At 34.1% G+C, this 24,581-nt stretch overlaps 1 protein-coding gene across 1 annotated transcript; it reads right to left on the reverse strand.

Moving 5' to 3' along the window:
* Positions 1–22,265: 22,265 nt before the first annotated feature.
* On the reverse strand, positions 22,266–23,817 carry LOC121739592. Its single transcript, XM_042132084.1, has 2 exons — positions 23,726–23,817; positions 22,266–23,639 (listed from the first exon to the last, which is right to left on the reverse strand). Exon 2 carries the CDS (start codon positions 23,571–23,573, stop codon positions 22,506–22,508), a length of 1,068 nt encoding a protein of 355 aa, XP_041988018.1. The 5' UTR covers positions 23,574–23,639; positions 23,726–23,817; the 3' UTR covers positions 22,266–22,505.
* Positions 23,818–24,581: the final 764 nt, after the last annotated feature.

Consider the following 24,581-nt stretch of genomic DNA (forward strand, 5'->3'; position numbering starts at 1 on the left):
AGCTCACTGACAGCGAATATTTTACGAAAATCAAAGGATTTTTTAATAAGCGTAAATTATGAGGCCGTAAGTAAACGCAATTTTATAAGATTTGCTTTTTAGCACTTTTATTTAGACTTAAGCCTAATTTTCATTTTAATCAATATTTGTTTTACTCCTTTTTCCGCGGATTGAACGTTCATGAAAAATTTTTGATTAAGTTATTTATGTAACCCTAATAAGCATCCGCGCGACTTACCTTCCGACTACAAAAAAATATAATTTGGTTCTTTAACAATTATTACAATTTTGTTTTTTATTTAAATATCATGAGTGCGGTGTCAATGGTTGTAGATGCGTTATCGGAAAGTATAAACTATTAATATTATTGCGGCAGAATATTGTATGATATCTTGATTGTCGTAATTTACATCGATACGATCTTACTTAATGTACATAGTAATTGGTGTTAATTGCGGTTATTTCACATTCGTTTGTAGAACTGGGCCATATTGTGGGAATACGTTAGGTAAGAAAATAAAAAGGAAAACTTATTTTATAAATAAATAAACGCTTATTCCCTATTTTTGACCATTACAATACAATCAAAAGACAAAAAGAGAAAATTTAACGTACATTACATATTATACATTACATACATTACACTACAGTATATTTTAGCGTCTAACTGTAATAGATTTAGACAATTTTGTAGCAGTAACAGATTCAGACAATTTTCTATAATAAAACAAATATATGTTTTCTGAAAATATCATCTATATTGTAAAACCATATTTAAAAATACATTTCAAAGAATACTTGATACATTCGAACTTTGTACAAGATTCCTACTTCTATTTCTGTACTTTTGTTCCTTATTTCGCGGTAAACGTTTCTAATACATCGCCTCAACGACAATAGATGCTAAGGTAGCCAGTAAACGTGTTTTCGATTAAAATTTGATAGGCGATTCTTGGTAATTTGCTGGAAAATTCACCAGCAAAAAGAAAACCTATTAAAGTATTTCAAAGCAATAAAAGCGATATTCTTTGAGACGTATGACTTCCGATGGAAACAGAGGAATATTTACCTTTATTATAGCTTTCGTCATTGAAGCCTATAATATAAACAATATTAACATAAATACAAATAAAAGTTGGAAAGTTTTTCGATGTTTCCCATGTTTTAGTTTCTTAATATTAAGGTTCTTAGGCGAGATTTTTTTTATACGAAAAATATACTTCATGTTTCATATTGTTATTTATGCTAAGCACTCGTACGTGCGTGTACTTAAAAAGGTTAAAAAAATGCTCACGTATATAAAGATAAAACGGTGTATTAAAACCGCTTTTTACTAAGCGGATTATATAGTTTTGTAAGAGAAATAAAGTGGTGTTTCGGTCCCGAGGTACGGGTCACTATATTGAAATAAGGTAGGGCCCGGCCGTTTCTCGAGCCAAGCATTTTCGTACTATGTGTGTCAGCTTTATATTTTATTGAGGAAATATGAGATTTCAGGGCAAGGATTTTATAGTGTAATATATTTTGGTGGCAACTTCAGAAAATTTTACATGGTATCGTTTTGTAAAAAAAAAACTTTTGCATTTAGATTTTACGTAGATTTATTTTTAAAGTATACAATAATATTATGTTTAAAATGTTCGTTCCAGACAGAAACGGATGAAAGAGAAATATCATTTTGAGCTACAAAGAATGACGTCATAATCTAGGTCTATTTTTGGCTTGAAACTATTTCTGTTCCGGGTATAATTGCTATAAATTCATCAAAACTTATGAAATTCCTCGACCCTATTTGGAGATATGCTAAATGACACGATTATCATACCTTTGTCGCGTCTCTTTGTTACTTTTTATAGAGCGTTTAGACTTGCAAATGAGACCGCTTAGTGTTCGATCATACAATTGTCCCAAACTAAAAGGATGGCGGGACATAGTACAAACAAATTTTCTTTATTTACCTATCTCTTTGACCCAATAAGTCGTAACGAACGTAAAAATAATATTATACGCCAAGTGACTATCTACGTATTCTAATTTGATAGAGTTTTGTCAAGTCCTGAAACTGAACTGAAACTGAATAATCATGGCTAACGTTGACTTGACTTAACCTGACCAAATTATAAGCTCCGAAAAATTGTACTATGGTGCTGCAGCTTTAGAGACAACATCTGTAATATAAATTTTAACATGCTTTACAGACACGACTCACTTTTGCATTTAAACTTTACTGCTATTAATACCTACTACTCTACTACATTATACGTGGGAGAGCCATGCTTCGTCACGAATGGGTCGGCTTGACCGGAGAAATACCACGTTCTCACAGAAAACCGACGTGAAACAGCGCTTGCGCTGTGTTTCGCCGAGTGAGTGAGTTTACCGGAGGCCCAATCCCCTACCCTATTCCCTTCCCTACTCTCCCCTATTCCCTTCCCTTCCCACCCCTACCCTCCCCTATTACCCTATTCCCTCTTAAAAGGCCGGCAACGCACCTGCAGCTCTTCTGCTGCAAGTGTCCATGGGCGACGGAAGTTGTTTTTCATCAGGTGACCCGCTTGCTCGTTTACAAAATTCTTTTTAACTTTATTATTATAAACTTAAGTGTAGTGTAGATTAAGAATGATGAGGAAAACTTAATACATATTATTATTTAATCTTCTAAGGAAAATGCTAAATCATTTCTTGAGCACAGTTTCAATAATCCACTTAGGGATGAGCGGAACGAGCTAAGGATTAGAAAGGCTTCAAAGAGCGAGCTAATAATTATGTGGTTGAAGCAGAGTTTTGCTATGCGCGGTGTTTGTGTATGGTGCGCCATTTAAACCTTTTATAACTACTTTCACAGTAAGTTCTGCCTCTGATAGAACATTTCACGACATAATTTAAATTTTGGATGGCCCATACATCACCTACATTGCATTTGTTTTTAAGTATTGATGATTTTGCGGTATTTATGATATAAAATTCTTATTTCCGTTTCTTCATTTAGCACACTTACTGAAAACACTTCAAGTACCTATTTCATAATCTGTGATTGGGCTTGGTTTTCATAACTTTTTTGCGCCTAATACACATTGGGCCAACGCATTGTTGGTCCAATGTGTACAGCGAGCTTAACACTGACGAATTATAACTAACAAGCAAAATTTTCGAATTCGATTCTAAGGGTAGGTACTTTTGAATCAGTACAAAGGTATATATATATATATATATATATATATATATATATATTTTTTTTTTTTTATGAAATAAGGGGGCAAACGAGCAAACGGGTCACCTGATGGAAAGCAACTTCCGTCGCCCATGGACACTCGCAGCATCAGAAGAGCTGCAGGTGCGTTGCGGGCCTTTGAAGAGGGAATAGGGTAATAGGGGAGGGTAGGGATGGGAAGGGAAGGGAATAGGAGATGGTAGGAAAGGGAATATTGTAGGGGATTGGGCCTCCGGTAAACTCACTCACTCGGCGAAACACAGCGCAAGCGCTGTTTCACGCCGGTTTTCTGTGAGAACGTGGTATTTCTCCGGTCGAGCCGGCCCATTCGTGCCGAAGCATGGCTCTCCCACGTATAAAATATATATAAGTAATCAATAAAAAAGTATCTACATAACGGTTCAACTGTTGACCACGCTCTAGGAGTCATGTAAAAATGCGCGCATCTGTTGACCGCAAATGATAATAATTAATAATATTATGTCCCCAAATTCATCACCTTGATGAGAGGCCGTCTTCTACAGTGCGTTTTTCGCGTAACTTTCTGCCACGCACAGTAAAACTATGAAACGAACTGTCGCCAGCAGTATTTCCGCACCAGTACGTCCTACAAAATATTAATAAGAGAATCTCGTTCCCTCTTAAAAGGCCGGCACCTGCAACTCTTCTGATGTTGAGAGTGTCCATGGGCGACGCTAGTTGCTTTCCGTCAGGTGGCCCGTATGCTCGTTTGGCCCCTATTTTTATAAGAAAAACGATATTATCGTAGGCTTACTTGGAAAACCATTAATTTAAGGCCAATTTCCAGAATTCGTCCCCTCGAACAAGACGTTTATGGCACTTAACGGAACCTTCATTAGAACAATACGAATCGTGCTAATAACAATAATTTTCCGGCCTATCACACACTGCGCCTAAACACAAGCTATTAAATTATTTGTGTGTTAAATAATTAAATTAGGTTTCCCACACACCTAACATACAACCGTAATTTAGGTGTAGCAATTGTTAGGTCTATTCAGAAATAATATGTGGGGTGTAAGTTGTAGGGTGATTGAAATTATTGTTTTCTATCGCATTTTTTTTTTGTAAAAAGTGTGAAGGAGACATAGATATTATAACGAGAGTCGAAAAACCTCTAGAATCTACTTACTAAAGATGCGACAGAATGTAACGCTTGATCTTAAAACTCAAGATTGATAGATAATATGACGTCATGATTTCTTCGACGTGTCGTGACTCGTGACTCGTGACGCAAGTAGATCTCCATTCATTCTATATCATTTGTACCTATTCCCAAGAAAGTAGGTTGAGTAAGTTATCCTTCCTGAGGTCCCCCAAACAACCGGTGGTAGGCAACGTACTTTCTTCGTTCGACTTTCAAAAAGTGTATCATGATACCCATTTTGAATAAAAAGATATTTTATTTATATTTTATTTTATTTTTAATTTTTCATACGGGAAATTTTTCATTGGTGGGGAGCAAGGCACGCTGTCTCAAAAAGAGCACAGCGCCGCAAATGATTTAAAGTTTTCACTTTAAAAAGGTTGGTTAAAAATAAAGTTTGGTATTAAATATTTACATTCGGTTTTTCAATAATATGCTTTGTTTTTTGTTTTAACCACTGGATACTCGGCAAAAATCTGTCAAAAATAGAAATCCAAAATCCAAAAAAAAATATGGCGCCCGGCCCCGCCCCTTTTTTACAAATAATGTAATTTTTTTACATCCAACCCACATTTTATGTTTTTGTGAAAAACATTAACAGCTATGTTACAATTTCTATCTATCAAGCCATCATAATTATAGTATTTAGTCTGATTTAATATTCTTTTCACAGTATGTACTTTGAAAATTATTTTTCTGACCCTTTGATTACAAATTAAACAATATTTTGTTATAATCTCCACGAAGGAACCCTAAATTAGACCCCTGTATCAACAATTCATCGAAACATCTTGAATTGTTTATAAAAACAGCCGTGATTTACGACCCGAAAAAACCGGTTTCGTATAACCCACAAGCAAACTTCGTCATTAGTGCTATACAAATAAAGTTCAAAATGGCGCGGCCGGCAGAAAATAGCCGTTATCTGTGAACTTTTGTTCTCAATTGCTCAGAAACGTAATGCCTAATATTGATATTAATTGTCTTAGAGACATTGTGTAATAACTTGTATAAGCGTTTTACGTAATTAATTTACAAATATATGAAGCAAATCACGTCCAAATCACCAAAAAATAAACCAAATTTTCGAGTGTAACCTAGAAGTTTTCACGATGTATTTCTTTCAAATGATTATCTAAAACAATTATTAGTAAATTTAGGTATTTTACTACTTACATTCGTTAAATCAATCCATTATTTCAAACAAATTACACAACACTGCAGAACACACACGAAAAAATTCACGATTTTCAAATGACTGAAAAATATTTGTCGACCACAGATTGTATAATATTTTGCATTCAGAATGTGGCAAATGTATCATAGATCGTAACTAACCAAACTTCTTCATACAAAAGTAGTCTCTAAATCAGCGAAATACGAAATATAATCGAATGAAGAGCGCGGCCCACTTGGGCCTTATGGCGCTTGACGGAATGGCGCTTGACATTTAGCGCGGCCCAAGTGGGCCTTATGGGTTAAGATACTGCTACAATCAACAGTAGTAAAGTGTGGGCGGCAAGTGTGGTTTCGTGCGAAAAGTTTTATCACGTCATATTGACGCCTCCGTACTATCGATTTGAACATATGGCATACCTAGATTGTCACTGGCACTATAAGTACAAACTATAAAAGTGCAATGTGCGGCTTAGGGGAGACTGATTGAAAGAGAGTTGTCTCTGCGAAATATGTTTAATAACTGACTTAATAACTGATAACATTAACTTATATAGGAGGGAGGCGATACACACACTACACCTCCCCCGTTTTTTTTTTTTGAAAAAAAAAATAATAATGCTGAAAAATCAAAATTTTGGAGTGGATATGTAAAGCAGGCAGCCGGGAGTTGATGGTGTCAGATGAGTGGAATATGCAGGCAGCCGGGAGATGTTGGAGTCGGATGAGAGGAAGGTAGAGCAGGCGGCCGGGAGATGTTCGTGTCGGAAGTGGATGGAGCCGGGAGAACAGAGAGACGAGGAAGAGAAATGCCATTCCAGCTGTTGTTTTATGTCAAAATTTTAATATATATAAATAATATGTCGTATTTGTAACTACAGCGGTATGTATAAAATTAGTACTTAATTAATTATGTTATAATTTATGTCTAAATTTTAATTTTATTTTGATATGAAAATTACATAAAAAGTTCCATTTTGAAAAATAAAATACGATTTTAAGCAATTTAACAAATAAAAGAAAAGATTATAAGAAATAGAACGTAAAGGGTATAAAATGTATTTTCAATTAAATAATATTTTGATTTTAAATATTTTGAAAAAAAGAAATAAAATTTCTAGAAATAAATGTTTTGGTAAAAATAAGTAAAATAATAAATTAACATTTGATTAATTAGTGGAAAGTCAGATTGCTATAAGAAATAAATAAGTTCGTGCGAAATTTATAAAATTGGTAACATTTTGATATTATATTATGTTTTACAATACCTGACTAATTGGAATCCTTAAAATAGGTGCAGTTGATATAATAATACATTTACATGTATTTTTTTTTTGTTTTGTTTGCATGTTAATTTTGTTTTAATGATAATAATATTATCAAATAATTCTGCATTATTTTTGTAAAAGATTTTCGGTGAATTACGTTTTGGCAATTGTTAAGTGTTTTATAATATCTTTAAGTCATTTATTTAATGTTTTGAGAGTAAAAATAAATAAATAATGGTATTGTTCTGCAACTTAAGAACTTGCAAATTTTTTTTTCGTACTTATTGAAAGATAAGTTAATTAATTTAAAATGTCAAAAGAAAAATTTAATTGAAAGAAAATGTTAATTGAAAAGTATTCGGCAATAATTTTATTTTAGTTAAAGTTCTCATTTAAACATTTTCATTTTTTTTTCACTGAGTTATATTTTTATTTTGCACTATTAAAAGATTTGTATTTATGTTAGTCTTTACACTGTTTACTTATTTTAACCCTACATTATTGGTTATTCACTAACGGACGTTTAGTTCATATTTTTACTACTATAATTATTGTCCACATTTACCACTATAATTATTATTGTCCACATTTTCAAAGTCACTATAAATTTCACTTTTAACATAATATTATAGATAGTCTTATTTAGTTTCATAAAATTTCATGTCCGTTTTTTATTCACTTTTACAGTCCCTGTATCCGCTGCGCAGCGCTGCCGCAAGGCAGCACTGGCAGGGTCGCCATGCAATGTGCGGCTAAGGGGAGACTGATTGAAAGAGAGTTGTCTCTACGAAATATGTTTAATAACTGACTTAATAACTAATAACATTAACTTATATAGGAGGGAGGCGATACACACACTACAAAAGTACAAACTTGTCAACTCCCGAAAACCATACATTTTACGTCAACTCTTGAACGTCTAGCGCGTTCAATCTCTAAAAACTCTTTAGATTTATTTCAATATTGAAAATGCACGCAAAAATTTACTTACTTTTTTAAAAGTCGCAACGTAGTCGCCATCCGATTTTACAACCTCCAGGATAAGGCTTTTATTTATGCTCGTTTAAAAAGTTGCGTCTAAAATATGAGGTTTTAAATTACCGAGATTAACCGACCAATTGCCTTCGTAACTTTGAGATAACTAAAATAAATGAGTCCGCTGGGGTTTGTTAAATTGATGGGACGTATCAATATCGCCCGACTGCTCTGACCTACAAGCGCGGAGAGTAATGACTGATCCGCGGACGTATCTTTGTGATAATACGTGCCTATCATGTTAAAACGTATCTAGTTTTCACGAACAGATAGGTATGGAGTTTAGGATGTTTTTTAGGATAAGTGCATTTAAGTGCGTCTATTAAACAAGAGTCAAGGAGTCACAACAATATTATGTTTCTTATTATCATTAAAATCATTGAATAAACTTTAAAATAATCTAGCTAGTGATTGTGCTTTTTTGTGACTGTAGGCCAATATTAGTTCAGTAAATTTTCGAATCCGAGTCGAGTATATTATATTATTCAGAATACCCCCGCTGGTCAAAATGTTTAGACAAAAACTACCAATTATGTAGTTTTTAGTAAAATATCTCAGTTACAACTCTCAGCGATATTTAATGTCAAAATAAAGCACAACATACTGGTGAAATCGGTAATAACAGATAATAAAAGCCGTAAAACAATATTAAAATACCCAAACATATAATATATCATCAACTTTAGCGGTAACAAAATTTTAAATTTTTCATCAGATAGCATGAAACAGGCGCTGTTTGTCATTTTAATGGGTGTAACGGTCCCGCGGAATTCAAATGCCAGATGTAAGACATTAAATTTATTCAATGCTGCAAGTCTATGTAAAATGCAATTTATTCTGCACTTAAATGATTTAGACAACACTAATTATCTTCTGTGCTTTGTTTCGAGATTTATTTACACCACAATTACTACAGTTTAAGCTACATACCTTAGTGCTTTATTATTATTACTTTATTACCTTATATATAGACGAGCTTTTGCCCGCGGCTTCGATCGCGTAAAGAAGTATTATTATATACTAATAAAACTCGTGTGATTTCCAGTAACGCACTAACTGCTTTATTTTTTGCACATGTCAAAGTTTTGACCATAGATAATAATACAGGATAAGTATAGATTATTTTGATACCATAGACATAGCCACAGACTGCTAATACAGATTATAAATTTTACACCCCCACTTATCAAAATAATCCTATGTTCACATTAATTTGTAAAACAAGAAAATTAAATAAACTAACAAACTTGTGACAGCCCTAGCATCTTTGCAAATTTATAATGCTTTACACTACTGAGACTTTTAGTCAAAACATCAGCTGGCATCTCTGCTGAAGGCATATAAGATATTTTGACCAAATCATTAACTATACATTCTCTGACAAAGTGATGCCGAACATCAATATGTTTTGTTCTTCTGTGAAACAAAGGGTTATATGCTAATTTTTGAGAACTTTGGTTATCGCTTAACAAATTTACAGGTACATTATCAATATGACCTCCATTCATTTCAGAAATTAATTTATTTAAATATACAGCCTCTTTACATGCCTCGGAGAGAGCCATGTATTCAGCCTCCGTGCTAGATAATGCTACTGTTGTTTGTTTCCTACACTCATATGAGACCGCACTGCCAGACAATTTAAAAATAAACCCTGTATAAGATTTTCTGTCTATTGAACAAGATGCCCAGTCAGCATCAACATAGCCTAACAATCTACTATCATTTTTTACATATTTTAACCCATACTGTTTAGTTTTACTTAAATATTTTAACACTCTCTTCAGATGTTTCCAGTGAGTCTCATCATAACAATTATTATACTGGCTGAGAAAACTCACTGCAAAACTTATGTCAGGTCTAGTTAAAACACACAAATACATAAGAGCACCTAACAATTGTTGATATGGATATTTCTGACAAATACTTTTAGCCTTATCTAGTTTTAAATTCTTTTCCATAGGAGTATCTGAACTCTTACAATTTACCATATTAAATCTTTTCAAAATTACATCAACAAAATCTTTTTGATCTATAGTAATTGAATCTTGTTTTACAGTCACATTCATACCAAGACAATGCTTTATCTGGCCTAAATTCTTTATACTAAATTTTGCTTTCAATTCACTAATTAGTTTATCACATATTTCTTCACTATTGTAAAAGATAAAAAAATCATCCACAAATATTGCTATATATACTCTGACATTATTATTACACATCATAAATAAACATGGTTCATACTGTGACTTGGTGTAACCTAGTTCTAGCAAACAAACTTCTACTCTTTGATACCAAGCTCTTGCTGATTGTTTTAAGCCATATATAGCTCTTTTTAGTTTTAACACTTTATTTTCAGAATTAGGTATATCTGAACATTCTGGTATCTCCATATAAATACATTCATTTAACACACCGTTTAAAAATGCAGTAGGCACATCAAGGTGTAATACATTTAAGTTCTTATCTACACTCAAAGCTAACAATAATCTCAAAGTGGAATACCTGAGAACTGGTGAGTAAGTTTCCTTATAGTCCATACCCTGTTTCTGATTAAACCCCTTCGCCACCAGCCTTGCTCTGTACCGCACTTTGTTTTCACTATTGTATTTTATTTTGAAGACCCACTTGCACTTCACTATAGTTTTATTCACTGGTCTGTCCACTAGTTCCCATGCATCTCTATCACTGAATGACTGCAATTCTTCTCTGATAGCCTGCCGCCACTGTTCCCTATCCGGTCCACTGATAGCATCCTTCAAAGAAATGTTCTCACTTGGCACTTCATTCTCGATGCATAAGTTTGCAAAACCATAGAATTCCGGCTTCCTCCTGACACGTTTCTCTCTAGCTTCAGTATTGACAACCCCTGTGTCCTCAAGTGAAGTTGAGTCATAGAAACTGTCCTCTGTGTCTGAACTGGACTGCTCCGGAACATAGGTCTCATCTTGTTCGTATTTCTGTTCATCTTCTGAACAGGACTTTTCCAGAGTACTATCTAGCTGCTCATCCCCCACTGAATCCTGTTTTCCTTCACTATTCTCCTGTACTGAAATCTGTGTTGTCATACTGTCATTTTCTTGTTCCATGACGACAACATCTCTTGCTGTTGTAATAGAGTGTGATGCGGGATCATACAGTCTGTACCCTTTAACATTCTCAGCATAACCAACCAAAAATAGTTTCTTTGCTTTCCTGTCCCACTTTAACCTTTTTTCTTTTGGTATATGTGTCATGACTGGGCTGCCATAGACACGGATATGACTGACATCTGGTCTTCTACCTGTCCAAAGTTCAAATGGTGTACGATGTTGAAGACCTGCAGCTGGGGATCTGTTCTTCAAGTACACAGCAGTGTGCACTGCCTCTGCCCACAAGAACTTTTCAAATTTTGCATCAAATAAGAGACATTTTGCTTTTTCTACTATTGATCTATTTAAGCGCTCACATAACCCATTCTGTTCTGGACAGTAGGGATTCGTTTTCTGGTGTACTATACCATTAGCTTTCAAAAAATTATCAAATGCATTATTGCAAAATTCTTTGCCATTATCTGTTCTGAGCATTTTGATTTTAGTAGATTTTTGATTTTCTACTAAGCTTTTGTACTGTTGGAAATAAGAGAAAGCTTCATCTTTTGTCTTTAGAAAGTATACATAAGCCATCCTGCTGTAATCGTCCACCAATAGTAGAAAATATCTAGCCTGTCCGAGCGACTTGTTCTCCATAGGCCCGCAGAGGTCAGCGTGAACAATATCCAAAACATTTTTGCTCCGTGATGTACTAACTGGAAAGGGCAATCTTGTTTGCTTTCCCTCACAGCATACTGTACAGTTGTCTCTGCTTATGTCTGCCTTATCTTGGAATGACAAGCCATCCACTGCTCCATCTCTCATGATCTTCAGGTCGTTACTGTTTATGTGGCCAAGCCTTCTGTGCCATGTCCAGCTTGAAGTCACTGCCGTCGCTGCCAAAAGTTTTTCTGACTTCACAATGTTCAATTTATACACACCGTTTGTTAAGTTTGCTTCTCCAATGCATTCATTCCGTTGATTATAAATGTGACAAACATTTTCATTGAAAATAATTCTGTTTCCACTAGATATCATCCTACTAACGGATAGAAGGTTGGTAGTAAGATTTTGTATGCATAACACATTGTTGACATTCACTTTGTATTCCTTATTTTTGACTCGCGTCGTTATCTCAATGTCTCCGGAACATATAACTGGCACGCTTTCTTTATTTGCCACCACAATATCACGAGCTTCGGTGTTGTAAGACACATTCTTCATCATGTTTTTGCTCAATTCAGAAATCATATGAGTACTCGCTCCTGAGTCGACATACCAATCCTGTTCACTGAATTCGCCCGTTAAAAACATCGCGCTAAATGCATTTACTTGTTTATCTTTTTGCATTTCGGGGGATCGGCACTGATTTTTGTAGTGTCCTAACTGCTTGCACTTGTAACAACGAATATTTTTCGCCGGCTTTCCGTCACTTGATTGACCGCCATTTTGGTTTGACACTTGTTGACGTTTCCCGCCGTAATTTGCTTTGTCAGTGTTCGAATAACGTTGATTTTGATGACTACTTCTGGATTTGGAGAAAAATGCTCCTTCTGTTTTTATTTCACTATCTGCACTCATATCGAGCAACTTTGTTTTTATTGCATCTGCACTAATCTTCATCCCAGAGTGCTCAATGGCCATTATCATTGGCGCGAATCTGTCCGACAATCCAGCCAAAAGAAGTGAACCCACCCACTCATCATTGATCTCAAAGCCTGTGCCTTTAAGCTTCTGAGCTGTATCAACTAGCTGGGTCACGTATGCAGTCATTGAATCTGAAGTTTCTAGACGAATCGAGATCAATGTTCTTAGTAAACTTATGCGACGCGTGAACCCTGAATCGTCAAATAATGATTTCAATTTCGCCCACAGACCATGCACCGTACGTTCATTTTTGATATGAACATATAGTGAGGGGTCGATAGTCATCACCATCTTAGCTTTGGCCTTTCGATCATCTTCTTCCTTTAGTTCCGAACTCTTCGCAATATCGATGCCCTCGAGGATAAGAAAATTTTCCACTGCGAAAGCCCAATCATCGTAGTTATCTCTTCCTCTAAGTTTTTGGACATTCAATGAATAATTTCCGGTCATTGTAACTGCACTTAATAAAGACTTTTTCGTTGGAATCGTCTGGGCCCATAACCTAATAAAACTCGTGTGATTTCCAGTAACGCACTAACTGCTTTATTTTTTGCACATGTCAAAGTTTTGACCATAGATAATAATACAGGATAAGTATAGATTATTTTGATACCATAGACATAGCCACAGACTGCTAATACAGATTATAAATTTTACATATACAAACTTTCATCCCCTATTTTAACCCTTTGGAGGTAGAATTGATCAAAATCCTTTCTTGCCCACGTCATATCATCTACCTGCATGCCAAATTTCAGCCCTATCGGTCCAGTGGTTTGGGCTGTGCGTTGATAGATCACCATGTCAGTCAGTCACCTTTGAGTTTTATATATATAGATGACTACGCATACTTGGCGCATACGCATAAGTCCTATAAAATTGTGTTGTTTTAAAAAATATTTTAATTAAGAGGATACACCAGGGGCTAGAGAAATGAAAAAAAAGTACTTGTAATATATAGATATTACACGTACTTTTTTTTCATTTCTCTAGCCCCTGGTGTAGGGGAGACAGCTATAGAGCTGTCTCCCTTACCTCAAGCTTATACCGCAGAACGCGATAGAGACAACTGCAGAAAATCCAGAAAATCAACGATTCGTTGTCCCCTGATTCCTTAATTATTAAATTATGAAAAAAAAAGAAAACATAGGGACATTGTATTAGTGGCCGTAGATATTCAGGAAAAAAATTATAACTCTACTAGCATTCATCCAGGGAGGAAACAGGGGACAACGTTTGTATGAAAAAAATGGCGGTGTGGAATCCTCTTAAAAACAAATATTGATTATCACACTCTCTCCCCTTATAGAGAATATTTTTCAAGGTAGTTGAAATCAGCAGACGTGGTAAGTAGATATTTATCGACTTACTTTTCAGCTATATTTTGTCTATTTTACATACGAAAGTATTGGTATCATGGCGCGCTTGGACTACGCAAACTAATGTTTTCATGAGCAACAAAATGAACGAAAGGTCAATAGTCGAATTTTACTTAGTCCTATGATCAAACTTAGAATTCGAGAAAAGCCGAAACGCAGAAGAAGTGGAGCGGAGAGTAGCAATAACTTGGAATAAATATTGGGCCCATAAAGATATATTCAAATCGCAATTACCAATATCTACTAAAAAGATTGTTATGGAGACGGCCTTACTACCATGCCTAAGTTACGGGCGCCAAACGTGGGTATTCGACAACAAAACAAGAAATAAAATCCAGACAACCCAAAGACGAATGGAAAGAAGCTTTTTAGGCCTAAAACTCAAAGATAGAGTAAGAAATACCGACATCCGGAAACAGACCAAAGTTAGCGATGCTCTAACTCACATGCTACAAAGAAAATGGAAGCGGGCAGGACACATAGCGAGATATGACGACAGCAGATGGACTCAAAGGTCGACAGAATGGCCTGGCCCAAAAGGAAAATGGTCTAGAGGCCGCCCGATTGCTAGATGGTCGGATGAAATAGTAGCAACAGCGGGTAGAGACTGGCCGAGCATCGCTAAGGCAAGAGACGAATGGGTTACCTTGGAGGAGGCTTTTACCCTTAGGGGGTCCATAGAAAAATAATAAATAATAATAGAATAGAATATAAATAAATATAATTACTTATTAGGAATTAAGAATAACAAATGCATAAACTAATTTATTATGTACTAAATTTATAAAGTCCTTTAATAATGGATTTAATATGTAGTAAATTGTATACGAAATATTTCTATAAAAATCAAATGTTTTTAAAGCAAATTTTTTTATGGAAATCAATAAAGCTTTATTTATATATTTATTTATTTATGACCAAACTATACCTACCTGTATCAAAAATACAAAGATTAAAAAGGTGCAAAGTGCGCCTCATGATAGTGAAAAGATTACCACTAAGATACACTCAAAGGTATAAGCTATCTTTGATGTACTAATCTTGTAATTAACTTTGTTCCATAACGTGCAAATAGTAAGCCTCGGTTCACACACGAGCGAATTAAACCGACGCGTCAGCTCGTGTAATTAACACATTAAGACTGAACTCTATCCCTTTTTCAATAAAGCTCATAATAGTGTGAAAGACGCTAATATGCCTTGGACGCACCTAACCTCGTTGAGAGTATCTGCGTTGAGAGGTTAAAAGCATTTATAAATACTCGTCCCCTATTTTCTCAATTCTGAGGACGAATATCCTCGTATTTTATAAACACAATCTTTACTTTTCATAGTCATAAGTATTAAAAAATCAAACATCATGTTAATACATAAAACTATGAAAAGTAGAAGTAGTGTTTATAAAGTATATTCGAGTTAAGTTAAGATAGTTAGGGACGAATATTTATAAAATATGCTTTTAACCTCTCAACGCAGATACTCTCAACAAGGTTAGGTGCGTCCAAGGCATATTAGCGTCTCCTTCAAGAAAAAGCATATACCCTTTTAAAAGGCCGGCAACACAGCCGAAGCTATTCTAATGTTGCGTGTGTCCATGGGCAATGGTACTTGCTTTCCATAAGATGACCCGTTTGCTCATTTGCCCCTTATTTAAAAAAATATATTGGATAGTACTTCGAGTGACAACAACAACGTTTTAAGATCTTAAACAGATGAGGTTTTCAACTGGGGTGTTACAAAAAGTAACGCAGGAGAGCGCAGCGAAATGAAAAACCATCACCAACTACTCTATTTTTAAACTTACCCCTCCTGAATCTTTTATGATCATTATTAAGCCTCCCCATAAAACACGGTCGTCTAAGCGTCATTCACACAGCGGCCTAGGGCGGCATGGGGCGGCCTAGGGCGGCGCCCTACTTCCCTGATGATACATGGTGGTGATTTTTTAAATGCTTTCATACAATATTATTATTTCTGTTCGCTGCATTATTTTCCGCAGTCGTAAAGTTATAATTTGCAATGGAAATTTCATTCAAGTAGAAAATATATCAAATGTCACTATTATGTTAAAAATATACAGTGTTTAATTTTCGACGCAATCATAATGATGTTCATTGTAATTTCATGTGTTCATGTCGAGAATCGAGATTCTCGCAGTATAACATAGTTCCTTAGCTTCCAAACGGGATCGAGTTCTGTATGGAAAGTGGGAACTTGATCAAAATCAAGTCTTAAAGAACTTTTAAGCTTAGATGTCATCATCACCTAGTGCCATCTTCATGTCGAAGTTCGATGCTCAGTTTTCCTGTCTTTGTCTAACTTTTTTAATTGTGGGTACTTTTATAATAGCTACTTTTGATTCATTCTTAGAAGTAAAATTTGCCGGTTCGGACTGCGATTACAACCGGTCAGCAGTATTAATGGTGACGCTCTCCAATTCCAATCACTGGTGGATGCTTTTGTCTCTGATATTATTTGCAAAGTCTCAAGCCAATCTAGTGTAATGGAAAGCACAATTATTAATAGTGTTCGATAGTGACTAGTGAGAGTGGAATCACTAAAATATCAAATTGCCTCAAGGTAATATTTATTACAACTACGTCAATCTTAATTTTTTGTCTTTTGATTCGACAGTTAATAAAAATACAATATATTTGTGTATTGATAAACTTTTGTGAATCCAAAACTTAATTTTATAATACAAATAAACATTTATTAAATATAACCTATTACCGTGGCGTAGGAGAAAACAATTTAAATGAATATTTAAATTATTTTTAGTTCTTTTTCAGATACATCACTAACAAAATTCCTATTCCGACTTGAAACTTCATTCGAAATAATATTATAATATGCAAAAGAATGTTTAGAACTACGGGGCTAAAATGGTCGCTTTGAAGAATCATGATATGAATCATAATATGATTTATTTTTCTAAAATCGCAAATGCAACTCTGTTTGCAATTAATTTCTGTATTTTTGTACTGATTTGACATTAGTCAGTTTGACAGTTTTCACAATTCATTTGCTGAATTGATTGAGAGGAATTGCTAAATGTGACCATTTTAGCCCCGCTGACTGTTTTGTTTCTTGGAATGTCGTATAATATACAAATAAATTTCCACCCAAAGCAACGATCTGGGTCCTTGTATGAATACCATACATCAACGCATTCGTTGATTTATTATATTTACCAATTGAAAGGGTATTACCATGAGGGAATTTTCTAAGTTATCATCTCCATGGTTTTTTTTAAACATTCCGGGAACAGACTTTCAGTTTCTAAAATGGCTGATACTACTGTTACAAATCAAAATTAAAAGTATAATAAAAAATAATTTTACTTCAATTATTATAAGCTATTATAATTAATGTAAGCTTTCGTCAGATATCCATACTAATATTATAAATGCGAAAGTGTGTCTGTCTGTCTGTCTGTGATCTGTCTGTTACCTCTTCACGCCCAAACCGTTCAACCGATTTTGCTGAAATTTGGCATGGAGATAACTTGAGTCCCGGGAAAGGACATAGGATACTTTTTGTCCCGAAAAAATGTACGGTTCCCGCGCGATAAATGAGTTTTGGCGCAGCGGAGTTGCGGGCGTCATCTAGTAATAGGTATTTCGTTCTCATCAACTTACTTGTATGAGTATCTAGATACCTACCACTAGTACTTGATTTTTATTATCTTATAATAATAATGTTTTATGAAATCTTACTTACAAAGGGCGAACCTATCCATGCTGAAAGAATGTAAATAAATTAATTAATAAAACATAAAATTAATTCACAAATAATTTATTTTATACTAGGAAATTATTCAATTGAAAAATAGAAGCAACAAAATGTTTACTGGAGTATCTATCATGAATGTTGTATATCTGTTCCTTTTCATTCGGAGTTCCGATTCCGTTCCTATTTGCGGAGGTCTTGGGCAGCTCCATTTAATTTTCACTTAGCTTCCACTTAGCGTTCACCCGAGACTTTTGCTCGGCAATACATTCACTAATCGGTGTAGTTTCCTATTTATTTGGACTTAACGTTTAGTTAGAAGCAACTTTATGCTTGTAAATAACAGTCGCTTGAAATAATCGGATTAAGTTGTTAAGAAAGCTACAGCATGGTCACCGATCATGTAGGGTCGTGACGTATCGTATCCGTATCGCTACTTGTCTCTTTCTAAACAAAATATCGCTGTTACGTTATCGTTTTCTGGGGAAAAACTACAATAGCATTTTATAATTATTGTTAGTTGTCATAATGTTGTTAGACGCCTCCGTGGTCTAGTGGTATAGAGCGCGGCTTTTGACTCGGAGGTCGTGGGTTCAATTCCCGCGTTGGAAACATGTTGTTTCCGAGTTTGGTTAGGACTATGCACACCCGACACCCGATTGCCTGACAGCAGACATCAGCAGAGCACTCTCTATTCCTTTTACTGAGAGTAAAAGGAATAGAGAGTGCTCTTGTGTACTACACACACACTTGCACATAAAATTACTCCTGCGTAGCTGGCCTGGTTTCAATGAAACCGGCCACCGTCACCGAAACCGGTGTGGGAGCTACTAATTATTAATGTTGTTACTTGTTACAAAAAAAATATCAATTGAAAACATCTAACAACACATTATATTACGGATGATAATATTATTTTCGTGGGAATCAAAATATTCCATTTTGTTTTGTGAGTAAAAATACATTTTCAAACATCAAATATCATTTGTGGTCCAGCTGTGACGATGCTTATCTAAGGGACCTATCAGACAGAGAGCGGTCGAGCGGCGTTTTGGCGTTCTCCGTTCGCATTTAATTATGCGTTCAAGCGGTCAGTCCCACAGAAGGAATTCTAATGCGGTCATGTGAACGCCCCCCTGTGTGAGTATCTTTATAGAACACAAATAACGCAAAACTGACCGCTTGAACGCTTGACCGCGTGACCGCTCTCTGTCTGATAGGTCCCTTATTATTTAGAATTACAATAATAATATTATTATTGTTCTACACAAACGGGAAAAATATCTGTAAATTTGTTTTGTGTTTACAAATTGTGTTTGTTTTTTTTTTCTTTTGTTTATACATATAAGAGGATTAATTGTAAATCAATAAAAACTTCGGTGTGTTTCTCTGAAACAAAGTTAGCATTTTTATATTTTGAAATAGGTTACAACTTACAGAATCTTAAAGTACTTTACATAACATTAATATCTTACCTGAAACAAAGAAACGACAACAAAAGTTATCACCTCTAACAACAACTACAAAATTATACATAGAAAATTAATGAGGATTTTCGAAAATTATAAGAAAATTACAAAGTCAAAATGAACTCAGCAAAATTTTGTCATTGACATTGACAATGACAATGACAGCCTTACATGACACGCCACGCTCGGATAACTCCTGAACTAACGGTAGCTTGAATAAACGCGCGTATATTCAAAATGAAGAAAGTATTTTCTTTACATCTCCCTCCTTCAGGATGAGAATTACCCCTGTAATTCTCATTATAAGCGCATATATTACTTATCATCTTCTATCCGGATAAGTTTTGTTACATGGTATAAGCTTGTTTCCTTTTTTGTTCTACCTGTGTTTATTTTGTATATTGTATTTGATATTTTGTCTATTATTTCAAATGGGCCGATTCTTAAATTATCTAATTTTTTTCTATTTAATTTATTTCCGTTTTCAATATATACTAGTTCTCCTATATTAAATTCACTTTGTCTCCTGCCTTTATCAAATATTTTTTTATTATATGTATGTGATCTTATTGTTCTTTCTAATGCTTCCTTCCTGTCTTTAATCCAAGTTTCTTTATTTATCGGGTTTTGTAATTCTTGTGGCAAGATACTGGTAACTTTTCCTTCTAATAAATATACTGGTGCAAAGCCAGTCACTGAGTGTTCAGTTTCATTGTACTTATCAATACACTCTCTTGCAATTGATGTCCAGGATTTCTTTTCTTTTTTTTCATTAATTTTACATCTCATTTTATTAACAAGTGTTTGGTTCAATCTCTCATTGAGTCCGTTTGAAAACGGAGTATCAACTGCAGTAAAAATTAGTTTTACACCATTATTAGCCAAAAAGTCTTTGAATTCTTTTGAATTTAATCCTGGATACTGATCTGTTAGTAATATCTCAATTTTTTCTGTGTCTAGAACTTTTTTTACTAACTTAATGAAATCTGCAGCATTTTGTGTTTTTGATGTTAGAATGTACGCAAACCTTGTGTAATGATCAACCAGCAAGTGTAGGTATTTCTTGGTCGATCTTTGTCCTCCAAAACCACCAATAGTATCGATCGACATTATTTGAAATGGTTTCGACGCTGGTCCTAAATATGACATCAATCCGTGTTTATCTTGGCCTCTCGATTTATTCTTAACACAAATCTCACAGTTCTTGCATATTTTTTTTATGTTTCCTATTAAACCCTTTGCTGTATAATAAGGACTGATTTTATTTATCATCTGGTTGATCCCTAAATGGCACCATTCAGTGTGTATTTCTTTTATTAGTTTTACACTCGATTCTTCAGATAATATTACTTTTTCTCTATTTCGATGTTTTTTGTATAGTATCCCATTTCTTTCAATTAATTTGTTTTTTATTTTTTCTATTTTATCATTTTGCTGTTGATCTTTCTTAATATCGTCTAATGTTATCAGATTCACCATTTTTAAAACTTCTTCATCATTGTCGTTACTTTCCAATACTGGGTTTCTACTAAGAGTGTCTGCTTCAGTGTTAACTTTTCCTGGAATATATTTAATGTTGAAGTCATATTGTGACAAATAAAAGGTCAATTCACCAAGTTCCTCATCTGTTCTAGCTTTAATGTTGAGGTTTTCAAGTGGTTTGTGATCTGAAAAAACTGTAAATTTTCTTCCTAGCAACCAATATTGCCAATATTTGATAGCTTCTTTAATTGCTAAGCATTCAAGGTATATTGCCTTCTTTCTTTTTTGTGTATCATTGAGCTTCTTTGAAAAATAACCCACCGGTTTTTCTTTTCCATCTTTTTGAACTTGTTTTAATATTGCACCTATACCATTCAACGATGCATCTGTGTAAATCATAATGGGCAAGTCTTTATCAAATATTTCCAGTAACGGTTGTGAGCATAGTATATTTTTTATATCAGAGAAAGATTTTTCACATTCTTCTGACCATATAAACTGAACATTTTTTCTTAATAATTTATGCAGTGGATCTAATATTGTTGCACTATTTGGTATGTATTCGTGGTAAAAGTTAATCTTCCCTAAAAATTGTCTTATGTTCTTTTGGGTTTTGGGCGTTGGAAAATTCCTTATTGAAATAATGTTATCTTTGATTGGTTTAACCATATTGTTTCCTATTATGTGTCCCAAGTATTTTATTGTTGTTTCTGCAAATGTGCATTTTTTAAATTTTAGTCTAAAACCTTCTTCTATTATTGATTTAAGTACTTTTTCTATGTGTTCTATGTGTTCTTCAAATGATTGTGAAAATATCAAAATGTCATCAATGTAATTCTCTGTAAATTCCTTCAAGTTATTATTTCTTAATATATTTGATAAAATTCTCTGGAAAATAGCAGGTGCTGTTTTCAATCCGAATGGTAGACAAGTCCACTGGTAATGTCCGTCCTGTGTGACGAACCCTGTCTTCTGTCTGTCTTCAATACGTAGTGGTATGGACCAGAACGCAGAATTTATATCGAGCGAGGTAAAATATTTACAGTTTCTTGTTTTAACTATTAAATCGCTTATTAATGGAAATGGTTGTGCCTGTGGTACAATGATCTTGTTTAATTCACGAAAGTCAATACAGAGTCTTGATTTTGTATTTTCGTCTCTTTTAAATGCCAAGGTAACTGGAGCTGCGAATGGGCCATACGATTCTTCAATTAAATTATTTTTTAGTAAATTTGCTACTTGATTCTCTATTTCTATTTTATCTTCTATTGTGCAACGGTATGGCCTCTTGCTGCAGTATTTATCCACCAGTAAGTCTATCCGGGCTTCATATTTTTTTACTGTGCCGACATCGTATTTATCTCTAGCAAATACAGTATTATATTTATTTATCAAACTTTGTATTTGAGTCTTTTTTATGTTGTCCAAGTGATGAAGGTTTGATATAAATTCATTTTTACTCACATGCTCGTTAAAATTAATTTTAATTACTTCTTTCTCTTCATTTCCATTTATAGTTTTTATCTCCCTTTTTTTCTTTTGCGATATTTGTAAATTTTCATTTTGGTTTAATTTAAATTTTTGTATCATATCTAGACCTATAATGAAATCTTCAAAATCAACTCTGTCTACAATGAAAATATCAACATATTCTTCTATATCAAAAATTTTTATTTTTAAAGTTATTAATCCTTTTGTGTATGTCACACCATTGACCGTCTTTAATAATATTCTATTAGTATCTTTAGACTCATTCTGTATTTTAACTAATCTTATGTTTATAAGAGAGACTTGGGAACCCGAATCATATATCCCATTTACTTGTATTTTGTCCTCTAATAACATATTTATTTTTATCAATGGTGTGATTACTCGTTTTTTGTCTCTTCACTTAGACTTACTTCTAGTACAGAATTACTTCCTATCATTTTGTTCTCTTTCCCTTCCTTTTTAAACCAACATGACTGTTCTGGGTGGAATCGAGTACCTTTATTTAAATTTTGACAATTTTTGCATGGCTTTTTGCCTTCAATGTATTTCCTATTATCATCTTTCTGTTCTCTTTTTTTAAATAAGCTTTTATTATTTACCAAATTTTCACACTTATTTATTTCATGAAGTAATCTCGTTGAGGTTTCACACTTTTCCGGATCAATTCTATTTCTAATAAACTCAGGTAAGCCGGCTGCTATAAGTGTCACCAAACTTTTCGTGCCAATATTTTCATCCATATCTAATAGTAACTTTTCTTTTCTTATGGCATATTCCATCAGTGATCCTTCTTTATATTTGTAAAATATGGCATACATTCCCGTACTCCATCCCTTATCAGCAAATGAATCCAAAAATTTATTTTTCCACTCAGACCATCCAGCCTCTATTTTCAAAGATTTCAATGTTGCCGAGTGCCAGTCTGTACATGATTTGTCTAAGAATAATCTCAATATTTCTATTTTAGTTGTATCTTTATTAATTTCAAAACGCACGCATTCATTCTCAAATGTTTCTATCCATTGTTTTGCATTTGAAAATTTACATACAAATTTCTCAATCATAAATCTTTCAGATATATTTTTCAGATTTAATTGACTTTCACTTTTCTGTGTTGTTTCTACTACGTCTGTTTCTTTTATTTCTTTTAGATATAAATCATTAAACATTAAATTATCATCTTCATCAAAATAAGTTTGTAACATTTCTTCTGTGCATGTTATCCATATTGTTCTCTCTTGACCTCTTTGGCTTAGACTTTTTTTCACTCTTTTATAAGCTTCTGTCTTAGTTAGTGCCAAGTGACGGCTTACGTATCTATCAGCCTCTAGCAGTACATACTTTTTACTATCTTCTGTTGTAATTGAGGTTATGGCAATCACACTTGTCTTATTGTCGGTTTGTGATGCCTCATATCTAAATGCAAACTGCAATTTTTGCTTCATTATAACAAGTGTTGTCGTTTTATAAGAGGATTAATTGTAAATCAATAAAAACTTCGGTGTGTTTCTCTGAAACAAAGTTAGCATTTTTATATTTTGAAATAGGTTACAACTTACAGAATCTTAAAGTACTTTACATAACATTAATATCTTACCTGAAACAAAGAAACGACAACAAAAGTTATCACCTCTAACAACAACTACAAAATTATACATAGAAAATTAATGAGGATTTTCGAAAATTATAAGAAAATTACAAAGTCAAAATGAACTCAGCAAAATTTTGCCATTGACATTGACAATGACAATGACAGCCTTACATGACACGCCACGCTCGGATAACTCCTGAACTAACGGTAGCTTGAATAAACGCGCGTATATTCAAAATGAAGAAAGTATTTTCTTTACATACATAACAATACATAATAGTAATTGTCACTCCATTTACAAATTTCATGTCATTCAAATCAAATGCGGCCCCGGATTCGTCTGCTACTTAGACGTGAAAGAGCGTGTAAGTAACAATTAGCAAACTACAAACAATATTTGGTAACTACAAGGTACCATCAAAGAAATAGATTCATAGGCAGATGAAGGGCCTACGTCATTTGGTCGAGTTATGTCAATTCAATATTATGATCTGTCGGCTGGGACACAAACATGGCTCCGCCTAGGCAGAGTACACAGAATGATAGAGTATACCGACTTAGAACTGATGTTGAAATTTTTAAATTTGACGTATTATGACGAAAATCGTCGCTAGGGTTGTTAAATTGTTGCCTACGAATTTAAAACTATGACATATTCGATGGACGTGTTCCTCTTTGGTCCTATTGTTGTTTGTGTTTTGACACATGCGATTAAAATTGTCAGAATCCAATTTTGAAATCTTTATTTTAAATATTTAAAAATAAATTATCTCAGCCAGCGCGAGGCACATTCCGTTCATAATCCTAGTGAAACCCGACGAATTTGACACATATTGAAACCTGTCCGTTGATTTGCAGTCGA

The sequence above is a fragment of the Aricia agestis genome, chromosome 2 (assembly GCF_905147365.1).
Source record: "Aricia agestis chromosome 2, ilAriAges1.1, whole genome shotgun sequence".
Classification (NCBI taxonomy): Eukaryota; Metazoa; Arthropoda; class Insecta; order Lepidoptera; family Lycaenidae; genus Aricia; species Aricia agestis.